The sequence below is a fragment of the Pelecanus crispus genome, chromosome 16, assembly GCF_030463565.1.
Source record: "Pelecanus crispus isolate bPelCri1 chromosome 16, bPelCri1.pri, whole genome shotgun sequence".
NCBI lineage: Eukaryota > Metazoa > Chordata > Aves > Pelecaniformes > Pelecanidae > Pelecanus > Pelecanus crispus.
This window is the reverse complement of record NC_134658.1, coordinates 1,200,720-1,223,102: the sequence shown is the minus strand read 5'-3', so window position 1 is coordinate 1,223,102 and position 22,383 is coordinate 1,200,720. Positions and strand designations below refer to the sequence as shown.

General features: G+C 51.2%; 1 protein-coding gene across 1 annotated transcript; it reads right to left on the bottom strand.

The window, feature by feature from the left end:
* Window positions 1-198: 198 nt before the first annotated feature.
* Window positions 199-21,911, bottom strand: LOC142595040 (SUN domain-containing protein 2-like). Its single transcript, XM_075722121.1, has 13 exons — window positions 21,715-21,911; window positions 21,019-21,077; window positions 20,401-20,532; window positions 20,233-20,335; window positions 17,959-18,130; window positions 17,286-17,370; window positions 16,783-16,898; window positions 15,728-15,895; window positions 15,129-15,221; window positions 14,307-14,435; window positions 13,010-13,027; window positions 2,129-2,200; window positions 199-216 (listed from the first exon to the last, which is right to left on the bottom strand). The coding sequence occupies exons 1-13, from the start codon at window positions 21,909-21,911 to the stop codon at window positions 199-201; spliced, it is 1,362 nt and encodes a 453-aa protein (XP_075578236.1).
* Between the last annotated feature and the right edge of the window lie 472 nt (window positions 21,912-22,383).

Below are 22,383 nucleotides of genomic sequence, written 5' to 3'. Positions count from 1 at the left end.
AAGTGTGATGCTTCCTGTAGTTGAAGTAAGAATGCTTTGTCAGCAGGCTCCCGTTGATGGGGTGGCCTGGAGTAAACACCAGCCATGGGGTTTCCTTTGTTGGCATGGAATGTACCTGTCCAGCTCTCAGACATCCTTCACAAACAGGGTATGCCAGCTGGAGTCAGTCTTCTGGTGTTTTCCAGCCCTGGAGAGCTGCTAGCACATAGTGGTGACCTGAAAGTACAGAAGGACATGAGTCCTTATGAGTATGGGATGAGTTTGTTGTCCATATTGTGCTCACAAGCTGTGTGTCTGCTTCTGCTGTGGGAGAATTAGGTGGTGTGTTATCAACACCTTTCTAGCTACAAATACAAAGCACAGGACTATGAGGGCTGCTATGGGGAAAGTTAGCTCCATCCCAGCCAGACCCAATACAATCCCCACCCCTTATTCCATACCTTTTGCTTCATGCTCAGGTCCCACATAATTTAGTACATTTGTGTATCTTCTAAACATCCCATTGTATCTAATTCTCATTACTGAAAACCTGTCTTACCAACACTTACAACTTATATTACATACTGAAACCATCTTTATACCCAACATACAGATTTATACATTCTCATTAACTATCTCCTGTCCCTTAACAGATAGATAATATTCTCCCATTCCATGGGCTTCTTCCACTCCTCCAAATGTTTGTAAGAACAGGCTATGACTTGGGCCCCCTCTATCAAGATGGGTGCTCAGACAGGAGACGAGGCTATGACTTGGGCCCCATCTGTCAAGATGGGTGCTCAGGACAGGAGACGCAGCATGTTTGATTGTTGGGTGCCAACATCGGCTTGGTTTGGGCCACCATGGCACTCACCCGATTCCTTGCAAAGCTCACTCTTCATTGGTTCAGGTCATTCCTGCTATATTGCTTCCTACAACATACATCTCACATCACAGATTATTTTCCCCCCAAAGTTAAATCTCCTTGAGGCACACACCAGGTCTCCCCATCCTTCCACATTACCCACCGAGTACACCCAGGTCTTTGAGCAAAGAGAATCTTGAGAATGGGTTTGCCTTTTCCCAAGGGAGAAGAGCAATCTGCACCACCTTCCCCAGCCACTTCCCTGTGTGCACTATGGGGACTTTATCTCCTCCCACAATATGTAGGTGTTTTGTCTGGGTGCTTAGCAGATCCTCTGGTGTTAACCAGCCAATAGGCTTCTGCTGAATTTATATCCCAGTGCTTCCATGCCTCATTTTTCTCAACATAGTTTTTAATAGTCCATTATATCTCTCAATCTTTCCAGAGGTTTGTGGGTGATAGGGGATGTGATACACCCAGTCAATGCCATGTTTCTTTGCCCAGGAGTTTGTGAGGTTATTTTGGAAACGAGTCCCACTGTCTGATTCAATTCTTTCTGGGGTACCATGTCGCCACAAAATTTGCCTTTCAAGGCCTAAGTTGGTGTTTTGGGCAGTGGCATGGTTTACAGGGTATGTTTCTAGCCAACTGGTAGTTGCTTCCACCATGGTGAGTATATAGTGCTTGCATTGGTGTGTTCATGGCAGTGGTCCAATACAGTCAATTTGCCAGGCCTCGCCATATCAACAACCCATCCACTACCCTTTATTCCAGGGAGAGTTTACTTGTGTGGCTTGCTTGATTGTGGCACATGTTTCACATCCATCAGTGACCCGTGTGATGGCCTCCATGGTCAGGTCCATCCCTTGATCAGGAGCCCATCCATGCCCTGATATTTCATGGGCCCATCAAGCTACAAATAGCTCACCCTTATGCTCCCAGTCCAGATGCACCTGAGCTACTTCAATTTTGACAGCCTTGTCTAGCTGTTCATTGTTTCAATGTTCTTCAGTGGTGCGGCTTTTGGGCATGTGAGCATCTACATGGTATACCTTTAGAGCAATGGTTCCTACCTGGGCAGGGATGTCTTGCCACAATGCAGCAGCCCAGATATATTTGCCTCTGTCCTGCCAATTGGTTTTCTTCCACTGCTGTAGCCATCCCATAGGGCATTAGCCACCACCTATGAGTCAGTATAGAGGTAGAGTACCAGCCACTTTTCTTGTTCATCAATCTCTAGGGCTAGTTGCATGGCTTTCAATTCTGCAGACTGACTTAACTCACCTTCTCCTTCAGTGGCTTCAGCGGCTTGTTGTGTGGGACTCCACACAGCAGCTCTCCACTTCTGATGGTTTTCTACAACACAACAGGATCCATCAGTAAACAGAGCATAGGTCATGCAGGGAGGAAATTAGAAAAGCAAAAGCCCAGCAAGAAGTCAATCTGGCCAATGTTGTAAAAGATAATAAAAAATGCTTTTATAAGTACATCAGCAATAAAAGGAGAGCCAAGGAGGATCTCCATCCTTTGCTGGATGTGGGGGGGAACATTGTCACCGAGGATAAGGAAAAGGCTGAGGTACTTAACGCCGCCTTTGCCTCTGTGCTTAACAGCCAGACCAGTCATCCCCAGGGTACTCAGGCCCCTGAGCTAGAAGATAGGGACAGGGACCAGAATGGAGCCCTCATAGTCCAGGAGGAAGCAGTTATCGACCTGCTATGCCACCTGGACGCTCACAAGTCTATGGGGCCAGATGGGATCCACCCGAGAGTATTGACGGAGCTGGCAGAGGAGCTCACCAAGCCACTTTCCATCATCTATCAGCAGTCCTGGTTAACAGGGGAGGTCCCTGATGACTGGAGGCTTGCCAATGTGACGCCCACCTACAAGAAGGGCCGGAAGGAGGACCCGGGGAACTACAGGCCTGTCAGCATGACCTCGGTGCCAGGAAAGATTATGGAGAGGTTCATATGGAGTGAACTCAACAGGCAAGTGCAGGTCAACCAGGGGATCAGGCCCAGCCAGCATGGCTTCATGAAAGGCAGGTCCTGCTTGACCAACCTGATCTCCTTTTATGACCTGGTGACCCGCCTGGTAGATGATGGAAAGGCTGTGGATGTCATTTACGTGGACTTTAGCAAAGCTTTTGACACCGTCTCCCATAATATTCTCCTTGGGAAGCTGGCAGCTCATGGCTTGGATGGGCGTAGTCTTTGCTGGGTAAAAAACTGGTTGGGTGGCCGAGCCCAGAGAGTAGTTGTAAATGGAGCTAAGTCCAGTTGGCAGCCGGTCACGAGCGGTGTTCCCCAGGGCTCTGTTTTGGGGCCAGCCTTGCTTAATATCTTTATCGATGATCTGGATGAGGGGATTGAGTGCAGCCTCAGTAAGTTTGCAGATGACACCAAACTGGGTGGGAGTGTCGATCTGCTGGAGGTTAGGATGGCCCTGCAGAGGGACCTGGACAGGCTGGATCGATGGGCCGAGGCCAACTGTATGAGGTTTAACAAGGCCAAGTGTCGGGTCCTGCACTTCGGTCACAATAACCCCATGCAGCACTACAGGCTTGGGGAAGAGTGGCTGGAAAGCTGCCTGGCGGAAAGGGACCTGGGGGTGTTGGCAGACATCCGGCTGAACATGAGCCAGCAGTGTGCCCAGGTGGCCAAGAAGGCCAACAGCATCCTGGCTTGTATCAGGAATAGTGTGGCCAGCAGGAGCAGGGAGGTGATTGTCCCCCTGTACTCAGCGCTGGTGAGGCCGCACCTGGAATACTGTGTCCAGTCTTGGGCCCCTCACTACAAGAAAGACATTGAGGTGCTGGAGCATGTCCAGAGAAGGGCAACAAGGCTGGTGAAGGGTCTGGAGCACAGGGCTGATGGGGAGCAGCTGAGGGAACTGGGGTTGTTTAGTCTGGAGAAGAGGAGGCTGAGGGGAGACCTTATTGCTCTCTACAACTACCTGAAAGGAGGTTGTAGTGAGGTGGGTGTTGGTCTCTTCTCCCATGTAGTTAGTGATAGGACGAGAGGAAATGGGCTCAAGCTGCACTAGGGGAGGTTTAGGTTGGATATTAGGAAAAATTTCTTTATGTAAAGGGTGGTCAGGCATTGGAACAGGCTGCCCAGAGAGGCGGTGGAGTCACCATCCCTGGCAGTGCTCAAAAAACGGGTAGATGTGGCACTTTGGGACATGTTTTAGTCTAGTCTACCCTTGATTGATTTAGTGTGGACTTGGTAGTGTAGGTTAATGTTTGGACTGGATGATTTTAAAGGTCTTTTCCAACCTAAACGATTCTATGATTCTTTGATTCTATAATGCCTTTCATCTTTTGATATCTCACTGTATGGTGGTGCCTCCTTGGCACAAGCCACCTCCTCAGGCAATGTTCCAAAATCTCTGCCTTCTGGCCAGTCCATGATCTATTCCAGGATTCCTGGGCAGCTGGGTTTCCCCAGTCGAGCCTGTTGCATGATCAATGCTACCCACTTACTCCATGTAGCACTTGTTGCATGATGTGTAGAGGGGATGTTTCCTTTGAGCATGCAGTGTTGCATGGGCAATTGCAATGCCAAGAGGAGATATGCTTCTGTAACAACAACTTCTGAAGTGGCTCAAATCCCCTCATATGCTACTAGTATCTCTCTGTCAGTCAGCGTGCAGTGGGCTTCTGATCCTCAATACCCCCAAATCCCTAGTGGTCAACCTCTGATTTCTCCTGATGTTTTCTGCCAGAGGCTTCATGTCAGACCATGCTCCCTGGCTGCAGTGTAGAGTACATTTTGCACAGCTGGTCCTGTCTGGACAGGCCCAAGAGCTGCCACATGAGCTATCTCCTGTTTGATCTGCTCAAAGGCTTGGTGTTGCCCAAGGCCCCACTCAAAATAGTTCTTCTTTTGGATTACTCAATGGAGAGGGCTCACAGGCTGACTATAACCTGGAATATGCATTCTCCAGAATCCCACAAGGCCTAAGAAAGCTTGTGTTTCTTTCTTGTTAGCTGGTGGAGACATAGTTGTTACCTTGTTGATCACATTCATAGGGACATGACGATGTCCATCCAGCTATTTTATTCTCAAGAGCTGAATCTCCTGTGCAGGTCCCTTGATCTTGCTTCTTTTTATGGTGAAAACAGCTTTCAGAAGAATCCAAATTACTCTTTTTCCCTTCTCAAACACTTTGTGTGCTTTGTTATCCCATACGATGATGTCATCAATGTATTGTAGATGTTCAGGGACATCGCCCTGTTCCAGTGCAGTTTGGATTAGTCCATGATAAACGGTGGGGCTGTGCTTCCACCCCTGGGGCAGTTGATTCCAGGTGTATTGGACACCCCTCCACATGAAAGCAAACTGTGGTCTGCATTCTGCTGCCAAAGGAATTGAAATAAATGCATTGGCAATGTCAGGTGTAGCACACTACTTGGCTGCCTTTGACTCCAGTTTATATTGGAGCTCTAGCAAGTTTCTTACAGCAGCACTCAGTGGTGGTGTCACTTTGTTCAGGCCACAATAGTCTACTGTTAACCTCCACCCTCCATCAGAGTTTTGCACTGGCTATATGGGACTATTAAAGGGTGAGTGAGTCTTGCTGACCACTGCTTGGCTGTCCAGTTGATGAATCAGCTCATGGATGGGAGCCAGGGAGTCTTGGTTCGTACAATATTGCTGCCGGAGCACCATTCTGATAGCAATCAACACGTCCTGTTCTTCAACTCGCAGCAATCCCACAACAAAGCGATATTTCGAGAGGCCAGGCAGGGTAAATAGCTGTTTGATCTTCTCTGTGTTCACAGTGGCTACATCAAAAACCCATCAGTACCCCTTTGGGTCCTTGATGTACCCTCTCCTGAGGTAGCCTATGCCAAGGATACAAGGGGCTTCTGGGCTGGTCACAATGGGGTGCTTCTGCCACTATATCTCCTGTTAAGCTCACCTCAGCCTCCAATACAGACAATTGTCACTTCAGAGATCCAGATGGGTTCTGTGCCCCTATACCCTGATGGCACCAGCGTACACTGGGCACCAGCGTCTACCAAAACCTTATACTTCTGTGAGTCTGCTGTGCCAGGCCATCAAATCCATGCAGTCCAGTATACCTGGTCATCCCTTTCCTCCTCCTGGCTGAAGGCAGGGACCCTCTATTTCTGTTCCTGGTTGGAGTATTCAATGTCTGACCCTTTCAGTGCCAGACCAGAAGTCCCCTCATCAGGATCAAGGGAGGTGATCTCAGTCCTTCTATACATGGGGGATCACTGAATGTCTTCTTGTGTCTCTACAGCAACTAAGCCAACAGCCTTCTTGGGTGGCCCCTTCTTAAGAGCTGTCTTCCCTGTCAGTTCATGTACACAGGCTTCCAGCTTCAAGGTGGGTTCACCATCTCACTTCCTCATGTCCTCCCCCTAGTCATGCAAGAAGAACCAGAGCGTGCCACCCTCTGACTAGGGTAGGAGGGGACTGACTCCTTGGGGTGATCCTGACAACCTCCCAACCTCTTGCCCACACCCAGCCCACTGGCCTTTGGAGGGTGGGTTTGGAGAGGCAGCCTTGATGCTGTGCGAGCACTGCTCAGCAGTAACCGAAACATCAGTGTGTTATTAACACCTTTCTAGCTACAAATACAAAGCATAGCACTATGAGGGCTGCTATGGGGAAAGTTAACTCCATCCCAGCCAGACCCAATACTCTTAGAGCAGGGCCCTCTCCTTAAGAAACAAGAATAGGAACAGTAAATGTAAAAGGAACGAGGAAAAGAATGATCCCAAGCCCCCCAAATGGTTGTTTGCAGTTAGTCAGCAAACAGATCTGTGCACTGGAAGCACAGTCAGCAGAAAAATGAACTCAACATGTGAGTCTCATAAAAAGCTGTGACACACTTCCCACCCAACAAGAAAATGCCATTGTGCCCACCACTTTTGACAGGTGATAATGACCTGTCAGAGTTAATATGGACTTTTTGTGCAGGGGAAACATCTCCTTCACACAAGTACAAGAATGTGGTGCCACCCTACACCACTTCTCCAAGAATCTTACTTCACAGGAAGTTCTGCTCCATTGGCCCTCTCACTTCCTTCTTCCTTGAGGGTACGCTGTACATGAACTTGAGATAGGGAAAGGAAGTCATATCAATGAGTCACTTCAGAGGATTCCCTGAAAGGAAGAAAAGATAAACTGCCCATTAGGTAGTTGAAGACAGCAGTACAATACTCCCCCAAGGCCCTCTCTTCTGAAGATGAAATAAACCCAATCTCCCAGCATCACCCTGAACATCACATGTTCCTGTGCCCTAATGAAATAATAAGAGACATAAGAGAAGAGAGAGCTCATCAGAGCTTGGGGACACCATGCAGATCTGCTCTAGTCTGCTGTGAAACTGTCTGAGGCAGCAATCTGGTTTCCCTCCCAGCCATGTTTCTGAAAGACCCTTGGAGCTTTCCCTCACAATGCATCTGGTGCAACACAATACCTACAGTGCAGCATTATTCCCTGTGGTATTACTCTTTGCCTGACTTTTCTAGTCTGTAGTCTTCAAATGGGGGGCTGGCTGAGGGACATTGATGGCCTAACAGAGTCACTTTTATGGTTAATGATTTCACACAACAGGAACACATTCTCCTGTAAAAGTCAATTCTTCACCATCTGAGGAGGGAGACAAGGATGCTTAGCATAGAATTACCAAAGGAATTTATTATCTTATTTTAGCTATGTGCATAGTGGTGCCCCAGCCTAATGCATGGGGGACCCCAAGACACAGGAAAGCGGGCCTTACATATCTCACAATACAGTTGTGTAGACCAATCAAATCACTCATGCTAAGGGGTGGGCTGATCAGTTACTGTTGCTTGCGTAATCAGTATGTACTTGTCCCATGCAGGCCTAGTACGTGCTTGTCCCATGCAGGTGATGTGGGTGTATGGTCAGTGGTGTGTTCATCTTCATTGGTCTAAACCTGTTGTGGTTTAGCCCCAACCAGCAGCTCAGCACCACGCAGCCTCTCGCTCACTCCCCTTGCCCCAATGGGATGGGGGAGAGAATTGGAGGAGTAAGAGTGAGAAACACTCCTGGATTGAGATAAGAACAGTTTAATAATTGAAATAAAGTAAAATAGTAATGATAATAGTAACAATATAATAACAACAACAACAACAACAACAACAACAACAACAACAACAACAATAATAATAATAATAATAATAATAATAATAATAATAATAATAATATACAAAGCAAGTGATGCACAATGCAATTGCTCACCACTCGCCGACCGATACCCAGACAGCTCCCGAGCAGCGATCGCTGCTCCCCGGCCACCCCCCCCCCCCGCCAGTTTCTATACTGAGCATGACATCACATGGTATGGAATAGCCCTTTGGTCAGTTTGCATCAACTATTCTGGCTGTGCCCCCTCCCAGTTTCTTGTGGCCCTGGCAGAGCATGGGAAGCTGAAAAGTCCTTGACAGGCATAAGCAGTACTTAGCAACAACTAAAAACATCAGCGTGTTATCAACGTTCTTCTCCTACTAAATCCAAACCACAGCACTATGCCTGCTACTAGGAAGAAAATTAACTGTATCCCAGCCAAAACCAGGACAAAACCGATGTCCCATGCAGGTGGGGGGGTTGTGCTGGATTCTGGTCACTTACGGTTCTGGCCGTAGTTATCTGCCTGGTTTCACTGAAGGGTAAATCTTCTGTTGTTTTGTTGTCAGTATGGGGTGTTCTCAGCCAGTAAGAGCTGGCTTAGGTTGGGTCTTTGGGTCACATCCACCCCATGGTAAAAGCTGATAGTCTCAGTTAGTGCTCATTCTGCTAAGCATACCAAAAAGCCCAACAAGATGAATATAACAGCTATACTAACACATGTATAACAACATTTTTACAAGTTCATACAAGATGAAACAATGTACAGGTTAGGCTGCGCAAAAGAGATCAGGAAATACAAAAGTTTAGAGGGGTCACAATTCTTAAGTACTGGTTTCGCATCGCAGTTATACAGTTACACACTATTTTACAATACTATTTTCATTGTCTTTTATAATTGACCTTTTTGTTTCATTAAGTTCATCGTGTAGTAGGTCATACTCTAATTATACTTTGCAATGCCAGGCATTTCAGGATTCCTTTTTGGTCCAGTTGTGCTACTGATGAGCAGTGCATTTCAGCAGTAAGTCAGAAAAGGTTTCTCTTAAGACTGTTTGTATATCACACATGTCAATCCTGGGTGAAATCTAGCTGCCCCTGTTGCACAGAGCAGGGAAAGATTGCAGCATAGGATTGAGAGGTCCTTTTAGGAGGCCATTTTTTGTTGTTTCATCCCTGCTGCTTCCTTCTCCATGTCTGTCCAGATCCCTGTCCCACAGTAAGGTATGGGTCAGCTATGTAAGATTGTTTGGATACTAATAAATCATGAACAGATTGTACCAAAAAGTATCTATTTTTACACACAGCATCCTGCAAATCTTTTACTAAAATTCTTAGAAAAAATAGTGGGGGGCCCAGCAAAGACCTGAGGGAGGCTTCTCCATGTGAGCTGTATCTTTCCCCAGGTAAATGCAAAAAGGTGTTAGGGCCATGCTCTGACAAGTCATCAGTCCATTTGCCCAAGTAACAAATAGTTTTTCTTCCTGCCTTTCTCTTTGTTCTCAGGCTGTCAGAATGGAGACAGCCTGAAGGCCATTCTACCATCTTGATCAAGATGTATATATGAAAAACCATGCCCTTTGAAAGTTCAGAGGCCTGTATTTTATCTGTTTGGGTCTTAGGCACAGTCATTAGGGCTCAGACCTGTCTACAAAGATATTTCTGGTAAGCAGGCAGATTAAAACCTTTGCTTTGCCTTGCAGCATTTGTGCACATTTGGGTCTAATTGTCCTCTTCCCATTTCTCCTTCTGTTCCCACACCCCTTCCTCCTCATCCCCATCCTATCATATTCATTCCTCTTCTTCTTGTCACCAGAGTTCCTCCCAACGCTACTGCCAACATATTCACTTCCTCTCTCTGTCTTCTTTCCTTTTCTTTCTTTTCTGTCTTCGACTTGCCATCATATATAAGCTGCCAGACACAGTATCATTTGTGGATTTACCCCTGCCACCCTGGCGCATACTTTACAAAGTATTTATGAACGTCTGGGGCTGCCTGTTAAGCGAATACACCCACTGCCAATTTGTCATTAAAATCATCCTCAGTCATTTGTCCATATTGCAATAATGCTCGCCACAAGCAATTCCAAAACTCGCTTCGGTGTTCATCTGATCTTTGCCTCACTTTCTGAACTCTTTCCCAGTTACCACCATTTTTTCCTGCAGTCTTTATTGCCAGGACCAGTTTATGTTGCAAGCTGTTTCACAGGCAGCTTGGTCATTTGCATTATTATAATTCAAGTTCAGATATGGTCCTGGCCAATGCTGTCTGCTTCCATCATGATTTGCTAATTATCTGTCTTTTTCCAATATCTGATCTCTGTCTCCCAACTGAAATATTTGCTGCAACAACACTTGAACATCCCCCCAACAGGGGTGATGTCCCTCTCATATTGTAGAGAATAGTTGGGCAGCCTTTTCTAGATCCTCTCAAACCCATGGCATCTGTTGTGCCCATTGAGTCAAATCTCTGGGAACCCATGGACGATAAATATAGTTATGTAATATTGGTTGCTGTCCTGCTGCCACAGACATTCCAGCAGCTGGATTAGCCATCACCATCTGAATCATAGGAGCTTGCAAAGCAGGAGCATGATTTTCAAGAGGAAGCGGCAGGTGCAGCGTAGGGTCTGAGGAGTAGCAGGCACAGGGTGAAGCAGAGCAGGGGACAAGTTTAGACTGGAGACTCCCAGCATTTGTTGCGCTAGCATCTGTCTGTCTTAGCTTAGCCAAATCTGTTTCCCTCTGGTTGTATAAAAGCCCAATTATCCCAGACAAACCAGTAGTCCATTTGCTGAGGCTTCTGACCCTCCAAGCCTTGATTCAGGAAGCTCAGCTTACTCATATCAAACAAATCTTCAAGGGGGCATGCCCTCTTGAGTCCCAGCTGGCCACTCGTCCTGACAGAGAGCTATAGCTCAAGCTCTGCCAAGTCCTGAAGTATGGTAAATTTTCTTCCAGTTTCCCAGAATTTCCGCCAGCAGTGAACCCTGTTTTACCTTACCTATTGAGCCCCCTATGACTTTTGCTGCTCCCAGTTTTAGTGCCTTCCCGGTGAATGCAGATCTCACAAGGACGATTGGGTGAACTCACCCAGTCCTATCTGTGTTGTATGCAGAAGCCATACTCACCAGGTCAGGAACTCAAAGAGTCCCCTCTGGGTCACCAAATTGTTACAAAGTGGATTTACTTGTATTTTTCTTCTCTTCTAGTTCATTTGTGGATACTAGAAAGAAGGCAGCAGACGTTCATGCTAGCTAAAACCACTTTTTATTGCTGGCCAAAAAGGTGCCTCTCAGCTGGGAGCCTGAGAAGGACCCCATGTGACAATTCTTGATTCCTTATATGCAATATTAAAGGTACTTTTTTTTTTTTTTTTTTTCCCAATCTACAAAACCTGTTGGCTTTGGCCATGATATTGCTTGTTACCATTCACTTTTGGATATTTGTACATGTGAACCTCCTTGTGCAAGTGTGCTGAACACATATTTATCAGTTGAGTTTGCACTATTTGGTTGCACAGGCAGTCAAAGCGGATCTCCCTCCAGTTAAGTGAATGCTGCAAAATGCATATCCTTGCAGACTGAGTTCCCTCTAGTGATAATCTGCTGGTCAGCTTTTCCACCAGGGCTAGTTCAAAGCCTACACAGCAGGATGCAACTGCTGCCCGACAAGTTTTCTTTACATCCCACAGGAGCTCGATGGTGATAACACCATTTCTAGCTTGGTTTGGGAGACAGGAAGGACCAAAGCTTTTCTATCACAGCTTGGCTTGGTCTGAGAAGAAAGGGTGAAAAACCTAGTGGTGGTCACAGGCGCAGCTGTCCTGGGCTGTGAGCTGTGCAAATGCTGGCAGAAAGCTCTGGGAACACTTTGCACATACGCCAAAGCATTCCTGCTGCTACCCCAAGGGTTGCCAGCAAGAGCTCTGACAGCCTGAGGCTGGCATTTCATGTCAGCAGGCCAGGGGAAGGTCACCAATCTCTGATGACAATGAAAAAATCAACAGCACCATCTCTGTTGACAATCTTTCATAAATGAGGATTTGGAGAAATGGAAGCTGTTTCTCTCTCCTGGTGGAAGCATGCACCAGGGCTATATTGTCAAAGAAGCAAGTGGGTGCTTGCACTATCCATTTTTAAGTAATTTTAAGTTCTGTGCTAATATAACATGCCTGGGTAAGCCTGGCTGATATTAGGGACCACCCCAGAATTCACTCTAGGTTGTCAGCACATCAACATTCAGGGGTGGAGCAACACCCATGTCCATTGCCTTTGGGCATTCACAGAATCTAAGCTTGCTGGTGAAGCTGGAGAGACAGACAAGGCTGCCTGGAGGAGTGAGAAAGGAGAGCACTTTCCCCAAGCTCCTCTCGGGAACAGAGGGGAAAGCTCTGGATGACAAAGGGTGTCAGGACGCGCTCCAGGAAGAGAAGCCCAGCGCAAGAAGATCCGCGCCACCTAATTGCAAAGAAGTAATTCCAGCTCAATGACACGGGTACCCAAAACCAAAACAGCTTCCGTGGGAGTTTTAACCGCTGCAGAGCTGCAGGCCGACCACCTGACCGTCAGTGTCACAGGGCCCCAATTCCCAGCAGTTACAAAGGCCCTTTTGAAGGACTCTCATGCGTGCCACCTTCTCTGAAGAGGACCTGCTGCCTCCCTGTTGCCAGCGTTAGCAGCAGAGCCCTATGGCTCTCCAGCCCACGCTTTCCCTCCTTGTACGCAGGGGTGACTGGCCGTCAGCTGCTACTTTAACGGCTCTCTTTGCCATGCTCCTTTTCTGTCTCACTTCCTACTGTACCCGTCAGGGTGGGCTTCTTGTCATTCTAGCGTGAGCCCAGCTTCTCAGTAGGAGGACTGCACTGCTGTCCTCATGCTTACCTACTGGAGAATGTGGAGAAGAAATGATAACTAGCCAATAGTAACTCTACCCATAGCCCACAGCTCTGAAGGCATAGACCAGCCTGTACTTATACTTATATCCTGTTATCTACCTACTCTATGGTCTGTCCAGAGAGGCAAATGATGATTACCTTTAATAGAGAACGGAACTGGGGGGAAGCAGGGGGAAAGAAAAGGTGCACAAAAAGAAAAGTGTAGGCATGCAATCAAAACCAAAAGGAGCCGAGTTATCCCAAGGACCGGCTCAGCCCACCTCGCTTTGGCTGGCAGCAAGCTGTGCAGCTGGGAGGAAAAAAAGCTGATGTCCGAGTTCAGGTGCGAAAGAGCAGAAAAAGCCTGAGAGGGCTCCTTTTCACTGTCCTCCTGCCCGTGTGCGTGCCGGGACCTCCTCATTTCCCTGAAGTCCTGCCAGCCTAACGGGGACGTGGCATGTGTCCAGTCCATGTGCCACGAGGAGAAAGAGGATTGACCGTGAAGGGGGTAGCAAATAACTGCATCTGCGGTAGCAAAGGGGCAGCAGCCGTGCCTCAGCTTCGGAGCTGCCCAAAGCCGCCCCGAGCCCCAGGAGCCCCCGGCGCCTGGGTGTTTGCTTGGCCCTGAAGCCCTGCGGGGCCTGCCAGCACTGCGGAGCCCCAGGGACGGAAGCGAAGGACAGCGGTCAGCCCCTGTGCGGAGAGCGATGGCGGCTTTGCCCTTCCTTCAGGCCACAGGAGGGTGCCCTGGGCCATGCCAGGACAGGGCGTCTCTCCTCCTCACCGCCCCGGGGAAGGTGAGGCCTGAGGAAGGCCCTGGGTGCTGGGCTCAGCGCGGGCCGTGTGACCGGGGGCAGAGCCCCGTCTTCCTGCCGGGTGCCGGCCTGGCCGACGCAAGCGGCTCCCGTCACGCAGCTCCTCCTGCCCCGGGCTGCGGCTGGCAGCACAGACAGACCCGCATTTTGGGAAAGACTTGCTGTTCCAGAACCAATCCAGGGCAGCTCCCCTTCCTTCCTCTTCCCTCCCCTTCCCCGCCTTTCCCCCCGCTCCCTCCCTGAGCAGGCCCAGACCCCATGTGTGGACTGAGGGACGGCAGAGCTGTGCACAGCCCTTGTGCTGCTGCGAGAGCAGCTCCAGGTGCAACGGCCCTTCTTGCAGGCTGTCTCTGCGCAGGCCCAGTGCCCCAGCTGGCCGAGGAGCGAGCTGCGGTGCTCACAGTTGATCCTTAGCCGCCTCCCGCGTAAGACAACTGTACCTTGCTTTAATCTTTCGTGTCTAGGACTGTGTAGGCAGCAAGTGTGTGGATGTCAGGCTTTCTGCCACGTACTCCGGAAGCCTCCGGTAAGCTCGGGGGTCGAGAGAGGGACAGGGAGCTCTCTTAGCAGTTAGCATCACAGGCAAAGCAGGGTCGAACTCGACTTGGTGAAAATTAATGGAGTTTATTGCCAGGCGAAACTGACGCCCATCCCCCGTCTTTGAGAGGATCACCGTGCACCCTGAATCGATAGAGGCAGGTGTAGGCCGGGTGGCCCCAGTTGCTCAGCACTTGCAGCCTTACGTAATTCGCAAAACCAGAGAGCTCCTTCTGAAATGAGAAGAAGAAATGAGTTGCCTTTTCCTCTCTAGCATTTGACTACTGACAGAGTAGTGCCGCAGCGAGGGACTCGTTCAACAGCTTACTTCTGGCTGCCCTGCGAGGCCTTTTTGACCTCTCGTGGTCAGGAGGTTCTTCTCCTGCTCTACCTCATTTGGCCATGAGAATAGTCAAGGAAGAAGCAGCTACCAGAAGCAGCTTCGGCAAATAGGTTGGCAAGGTCTTCTTGCCTGCTTTGAGGCGTGTGCTTCCGCAGTCAGAAGACCCAGTGGTGCTAGTGCCTTCTCTAGAAAGCCACCGGAACAGAATGGCCTCCCTGTCACCACGCGCTACCAGCAACAACAGAATCCCCAGCAAGCCCAGTATTTCTCGTCTTTAACTAGCAGGCCAGTAGCAGCGCATACGACGGGATGCGGCCACTTGGATGCGCTTGGCGTCCAGGCAGCCAAGCCGCTTTCAGCTTCAACCGCGGCGCTTGTAAGCGCTGAAGCTTAAACCCAAAACGCAAGAGAAGAACAACATCAGTGCGGGCGTACGCCGTCAGGAAGTTAAAGCAGAAGAAAGGCCGGCGTGGCACGTGCTCAAGGAGAGGGCTGCCTGTAGCCCTTTGGCAGGGAAGCTTCTGCCCAGCCAACCGCATTTCTCCTCCTCTCCTCCAATTCTCCTCCCTCTTTGCTCCCGTACCTTCAGCTGGAAGGTCTGCCTGGGATTCAGCACCGCCTGGAAAGTGAACTGTCCCAGGAACGTTCCCTGCTCCTCATGTTCTTCCTTCAGGCCCTAGAGAAAGAGAGGGGTGGAGAAAACAAGAGCGCCTGGTACACCGTGGGAAGACTTACCTTCAGTCAGTGAAGTACTGCTTTATTTCAGCTACGTAGTCCAAGGACGAGGAGCACAAGGAGAAGACAAGAAGCTGCAGCGGGGGAGCACGCCACGCTTGCCTACTCTACGAGTCTCAGCTGAGAGTCAGAGAAGGAGCAGACGTTCCCAGTGAGTGCGGGGTAACCTGAGGATCACGAATGCCCACTGGGATTGGAAGCCAAGAAGGTCTAGGACCGTGCACCGTGGCCAGCTCCTTTTCCCTGTGGCTCCTGGGGTTGCACCTTGCCCCAGGAGCTTCCTTTTGAGCGGTACATTGGATAAGAGAGGAATACAACTCCAAGGAGCTTGTTTCTTCTGCGAGGCAGGGGAAAGCGCAGGCCGCTGGACTCTCTGACCTGTATTCCCTCCCGGCTTAGAAAAATGCTATGCAACCCCCTGCCCCCGACTCTAGAGAAATCACTTACGTAGACAGCAAAGTCCTTTGGGGCCCTGGAGATACTGTCTCCATGGAACGCTGTCCCTGAAACGTGGTCCATGGTGACTGCCCTGGGAATGATTGGCTCAGACAGCTTGACGAAGACGTGTCCCTGACTTCCTGGGAAGGGCCAGCAGTTTCCCGGATGATTTTCAGGCTGAAAGGAGAAGAAGAAACCATGTTCACGTGGAGAAGGGTGCCCTGGCTCTCATTCCTGCCGCGCGCATCAGAAGATTAAGAACCGATGTGGCCAAGCAGTTCTGCTCGGAACCACAGCCAATGCCTTCGGTCGGACCCTGTGGGTACGGAACAGAGAAGCAGTCACGAGAATTCACGCGTCACGAGACCCCTTCAGCGCAGAAGCACTGGATTGCTTCTTGCAGGGACTGCAGGGAGCTGGCTGCGCTACTTGTAGAAGCTCTCCGGCCTCTCCCGGTCCGGAGCAACTCGCCAAGAACAAGCAAGGGACGGTGCGGCTGAAAGGCACCCGCCCAGGGCAGGTGGCAACTAAGGGCCCCACCTGGACGAGCCTTTCCCGTAAGGGAACGCAATCGCTCCCTCTCATCCAGTCCCACCTCCTTCCACGGGCAGCAGCCAACTCTTGCACTTGTGCAGGCAGCTCCGGAGCAGTGCCTGCATGGCTTGCAAGCACAACGTGGGGCCGGCCCTCCAGCAGTGCAGGCTCTCAGAGCCCGCTTGTGCTCCCTAAGAGCCCTGGCGAGCTCACACCCCAGACCTCTGCAGGCACCTTTCCCATTCTCCTTCTGTGCCGCGCCTGACAGTTTTCACGGTGCCTGGGAAGACAAAGACTGCAGGGCCAAGGTAGCCTGTTAAAAGCTCGCGCAGATGACCTGGGGCACTCCGGGAGAGGAAATAGCAGGGAGACACAGGAGGCGAGTAGGTCCATGCAAGAAGGCAGGAAAAGAAAGCTTTGAGGAGCAAAGACAAGGGTAAAGGCAGCTCTCAGCAGCGTGTTTGGTTCCCGCTGCCTCCCCACTCCCCGCCGCCCCCGCCCTTTGCTCTTCCGTTTCTCGGTGCTCCTACCTCAAGAATAAGCTCAGGAGACCTCATGTGATCCAGCACCGGCAGGGAATAGAAAAAGACTTTTCCTTTGGTAGTCCTGAAGGACGGCGAAGTCCTTGAATGAACGACAGCAGCCCCTGGAAATTAAAAGACGAGCACGATCAGCGAGCAATGTCATAAGGAATATTGATTGCCCTGTTGACTTGCAAAAAGGCTTCTAAGTAGTCATCCGTCTCCTACAGTGGGATGCCCCTCTTTCCTACTGGCACGATGCCTCCGAGCAGGGACTCATGAAACTGTCGTAAGGGGCCGTGGAGAAAGACAGGAACGTGAGCTAGGCTTTCTGCTCCTCAGATGTGGTCTGGCCCGTTCCCAACTCTGTCAGTGGGTACATTTTTAGGGCACGAGGTGGCCCTTGACTTGTCGCCCCTCCTCTCCTACCACTGGGCGCGTTCAAATGCCTGTCTTGTCAAGCTGGACCGGAAGCGCTTTGGAACTGGTTGCTTTGTACAATGTCACGGCACCTGATGATTTGAGGGCATAGTCAGGCATGGGGACTTGGTTTTCTTCCAGCTTCTTCAAGACTTGATTGATTATCTCTTGAACAGCCTGGGAAGGAAGACAAAGGAGAGCACCTGTTAGAAGGAAAAGGAACGGGGCCAGCAGCTCCCCTGCAAGGCCAGCCAAGGTGAGCTGGGGCAAGGTTAAACTCACACGGAAGGAACGCCGGCACTGCCCGGCAACCTGCCAGGTTTGCTCTACTCTGATTGACCGGTGTCAGAATGGAGGGGCTGCTCACTCCGATGCTCTGAAAGCTGAAGTTGCGGGAAGGGGCTTTTCCTGTGGAGGTGCCCCATGCCAGGCAGCACGGACGGACAAGCCTTCTGGGCCTGAGGTGGGACTGGGGGAACTATGGACTGCTGGGACCATTCTTTCTTTCTTTCCGGTCCTCCCTTGAGGAGGGCCCGAGATCTGGACGGAGAGGAAGGTACGACTAAGACAACTGTCATTCCTGTCACGGCGCTCTCTTCCCCCATAAGGACGTGTGGAGCAGCAGGAAAAGGGAGCGTGGCAATGCACAGCACTTGTTGCAGCAGCGCCAGCCTTTTGGCTGGCTATGACGGGGAACTGTAGTAGGATACATGGCGGAGGGAGGAACGAAACCTCTGAGTAGAGCCTTCTGCAGTGTGCCCTTACCCATCCGGTAAAGCCTGGGAGCTTAGCCTGCTTCAAGGCTTCGTGGAGAGCTCGCTCGGCGACATCCTTTACGCTCCACCGCAGGTGATAAAGCTCTTCCTGGAGCTTACGTAGCTGCTCTTGCAGGCTCAGGGTATTGCTAAGCGCTTCTCCGAACTCGTCCCCTGCTGGCCTACAAGAAGTGAGCAACGGAGAGACTGTAAGTGTTGTGGCTGGCCTCTCGGACGCCGTGGGGACATGAGCGACGCAAGAAGCCTGGCTCTGGATGACTGGCCGGCTAACCACGCCTTAAGCGGTTGGGAGAGTTAGTTCCGACATTCTCAGAGCTTCAGGCTGAGAAGCTGCTTCCCTGGCTGCCTGGGTACATTTTGGGGAACTGCTGAACGTCTCAAACGCCCAAAGCCATCTTTTTCCCTATTACAAGGCGGCAACGCGTCATCAAAGCCATGCAAGAGCAGAGCTGAAGGGGTGCAGGTGGCAGTTCCTATAGAAAACACCAACAGAAAGAGGAGGTGCGCAGTTTTTTCCTTTCAGAAGAGGTCTCGAGGCAGGCTGCTGCGAGTTAAGAGGTAGCCAACAGGGGCATAGCATGCCGATCCCACGTCTGTTTGCCCAGTCTAGTCTCCCAATTCCTGCTACGCATGCGGCTCAGGCGTAAACAGGGGAGGCCCGCAAGACGCACAAAGAGCAAGGGAAAGCGGTTGCCGTTGCCAAATGCCGCTTCTCAACAGCAGCTCTCTCCCCAGTGTTGCTCTTTGTTCCCCTCCCTGAACCCGGGTCCTACCGAAGCACCCTGCCCCGCTTCCTTCCTTCTCCTTCCCTGCCTTAGGGATAGCCTAGTGAGACACGATCTAAGGGAGGCTGGGGAGAGCTCTCCTGGATCAGCCCTAGAGCCCTCCGCCCCGGTTGTCTTTGCTGTGCTTGGCTGCCAGTATCTCAGCTCTCTGTGTTTTCCTCCACCTCTCTCCTGCTGCTCCCTCTTCTCCTTTCTTAGCATAACACGTCCCTTGCCTCGGCTAGCCTCTTCCGCTTGCTCGAGAAACACGCTTCTGTCCTCCCTCTCCGCTTGACGGTGGCAGCTGCAAGGCTGCCCTCAGTCCTTGAACCGTGCCCCCCTGCAAAGCTCTTCATGGGCAACTGCTGCTACGCTGACCTCAGCCTGAGAGAAGACGCTCTTTTTTCCCTTGGCCTCTCCTCTCCTTTGAGGGGGCAATGCTGCTTGCAGGGGCTTTCTATTGCAGCCTAGCAATGGAAAGCCGCAGAGGTGTCTCCTAGCAGCTACTCCCAAGCATCGAGGGAGAGAAACGGGTGCAGGGTGGAGAAGGCTACCGTAGTTCCCCTTCTCAGGTGTTAGAAAGGTGGAGCTGCAAACAGCCCAGCTCAAGCAAAAGGGTGGCCCCAGTCCTCTGACGGAAGCGGGGAGCTGTAGCTGACCCTTTGGCAGAAGGGAAGAAAGGGCAATGGGAGAATCTCAGGCAGCTGTGCCAGGTGAAGTTTGTGTGAGACAGGGCATAAACAATGTCCTGTTGGGGCCGAGGGGCAGCGCTCCTCTAAAGAGCCCTCTAGTCAAGGGGAAATGTTTTTTTACCTCCGAGTCTTCCAGTCCCCTCCAGGGAGGTGCAAGCGCTCCTGGAACGACAATGAAGGCAACAGTCATTCCAAATAGAAACAGGCCTTCTGCAGAAAGAAAGGCAGCGCACAACGACAGTCTCTGTACAGCCACGGGAAACAGAGAGTTACAGACGGCATGGCTATTCGTGCTCGGGTGCTCCCGTAGCGTACACTCTGAAAACACCACCGTGGACCGGCGGGCAAGACAGAAGACCATTGACATTGGGCATTGTCTTCTTCCAGACAGCTTCCCCTCTTTGACTGGGGCACGGCTTCCAGCTAAACACCATCTTTCCTACAAAGCCTTCTACCATTTGTCAGGCATTCATTCATTCCATAGGTCGAGAGGTGCATGCAACCTCTCTTACCTACTCCTTCGGTTTCCCAGTCTTCCTAGGCAGCTGGACTACTGTCGGGCAGGTTCCTGCTACACTTCCAAGGGTGGCTTGATTACAGGTCCTTTCTTGATACCACCCTGGGAAGTGCCATTGCTACGGAGCTGCTTGCTGAACTACGCGCCCACAAGCGAATTTCTGAAGTGCTTGGCACGTTGAAGGCTGGGGCAGCAGGACTCTACTAGCCGTGATCAAAACCAAGGGACTCAAGTCTTGGCATGCAAGCCAGTGCTTTGCTGAAACCTACGCAGGCCCAAATCTGCCTCACCATTGTTCCTTATCAGCTGCGTGCAATGCCACGAGCTGCAGAGACACTGGGGTTCGGTCCACTTGGCCTTCACCTGAATGACCTGCCAGGGTGGCTACTGTACCTAGCCCGAGCCACAGGCTTTTTTAATCAGTGGCACTTTATGCCCTGGACTTACGCTGCCAGTACCAGTCTTGATCTGAAGAAACCTAGGGGTCACCTGCTGTTGGAGCGGCTGAATAGAGGAGGAGACGTAGGCCCAGCATACTGCTGCGGTCCTCCAGAGGCTTTTTTCGCCAAGCTGTCCCACGCGGTAAACACCTGCCAGTCATACACAAAAGCTCTCGTTACGCTTAGAACTTGGTCTAAGGCGGGGTTATGCCTCGCGCTGCCCGCTCCCCTTTCCGTGTCCCTCCCAGGTGCCATAGCTGTCTCTCCTCTTGTCGTCTTTGCAAGAGGTCGTGATGGCGTAGGGGCTGTGCAACAGACGGCCCTTCCCTCCCCTGGAGTATGCTCCTTGTCCTGCAGAAGCTTCTCAACGTCCTGGGGCAGGCGAGGTTAGCCACTGCCTCTCCCTCAGCTTAAGAGAAGAACTGGCTTAGCCCTCCCGGGGAAGGCAAGTCACCCCTTCGTCGCCCGCACACCCGTTCCTCTGAAGCAGGCGCGACTGACACAGCTCTGTCGGGGACTTTTCAGCTCTTTAGCTGGGCTCCTCTGGTCACAGCAGGGGAAACGGCCCAGGGCAGAATGGAGGCCTGGGCACCTCCTAAAGCGCCATCCTCAGGCCTGAGCTCTACAGAGACTCACCGAAAGAGAGCAGACTGACAAGCAGCGCCACGGTCACCATCTTCAGAGCCTTCGTCTTCCTACGGAGCAGTAAGGAGGAAAAGGATGGTGAAGCTGGCGCTACCCGTGCGGTTCAGCAGCAGACTCGAGAGCATCAGTAGGGACTGCAGGTCTTGAACCTGGCATTCCTGGCGGGAGGATTGGCTTGGTCCCGCACAAGCTCGAGTCAGGTTCAGCCTGTACCCCTACAGTTCAACAGCCTGCAAGGCAGGGGGGTCGTGTGTCTCCCCTCTAGCAGCATTTCTTTAGCAGCTGGCTTATCACTGGCCCTTTTCTTCGCATAAATGCAGACAAATGCAGACCGGGTAAAAAGGAGAGGGAGAAAAGGAGAGGCAGGGAGGGAGGGAGGGTTGAACGTCAAGGCATGCTGGTAATCCATGGGGAACCAAGGAAACGCCAGAGAAAGACCCTGGTGGCTAGGCCCTGCTCCCCTGAAGCCTGATCGGCCAAGAGACAGCACACACCACTCTGCAAGACGGAAACTCCTCCCGCCTGTTCTAGGAGGCTCTCGAAAGGCTTACAGCGTACCCATCAGGAATAAACAGTCCCCTTTTGTTCTACTAGAAAACTTCTTGCACCCCTCAGAGGATCTTGTGCTCCTTTTCCTAAGGCAGACCGCTGGTGAGAAGCTGACCAGGTTTCCGAAGGAAACCTCACCTGTCAGGAGAGCACAAGTCAAATCCACTGCCAACAGAAGAAGCGTGGGTATCCTCCTGGTTCTGGTCGAAAGGCAAGCCAACCTTGCAGAGCGCAATACAGGACTGTGCTAAGCTCCTGCAATTTCTAGGGCAGGACGTATCTGGGCAACCGCTTGGGACTGCCTCCGTGTGATCCAAAATGGACTCGTCCCTCATTGCGCACAGACAAAAGGCTTTCTCGGCCTAGTCCTGGCAGAGACTGAAGAGACTGCCGCTGCCTTCCACCACCCTCCAGGCGGAGCTCTCCGGCTGCCCTCGTGTTCTTCCCCTGTCCACCCACCACCCACCCCAGCAGATGAGGTGGAAAATACACTTGGGGAAAGGAGAAGGATTTTTCAAACATACCCGCTCAGAACGTGTTCCTTCCGCGGCTGTCTCTCTGTACCCGCTGAGGTGCAGGCACCAGGCATCCTCCTTGCTCGGGAGCAAGCCAAAAACTCTGCGATCTCCGTTCCCTCAAGACCGAGAGTGACAAAGGCGCAGGGACAACCCCGATCGTGTGCCCTGCTGTGTCTACATCAGCGCTGACGATGCTTTGTGATGTCACAACAGAAAAGCAGGGCCACATTTCGAGGCAAAGTCCAGCCTGACAGGGAGCAGGTTTTGCACTCCTCTCCGCAAGGGCAGA

Excerpts from the sequence above, each read along its gene's own strand:
- LOC142595040 (XM_075722121.1), bottom strand. The coding sequence starts at position 21,911 with ATGAGGGACGAGTCCATTTTGGATCACACGGAGGCAGTCCCAAGCGGT. Across the intron at positions 21,078-21,714 it reads GACTTGTGCTCTCCTGACAG|GAAGACGAAGGCTCTGAAGA; the intron begins GTGAGGTTTCCT and ends ACTGCTCCGTAG. Across the intron at positions 20,533-21,018 it reads TGTCAGTCTGCTCTCTTTCG|GTGTTTACCGCGTGGGACAG; the intron begins GTGAGTCTCTGT and ends TATGACTGGCAG.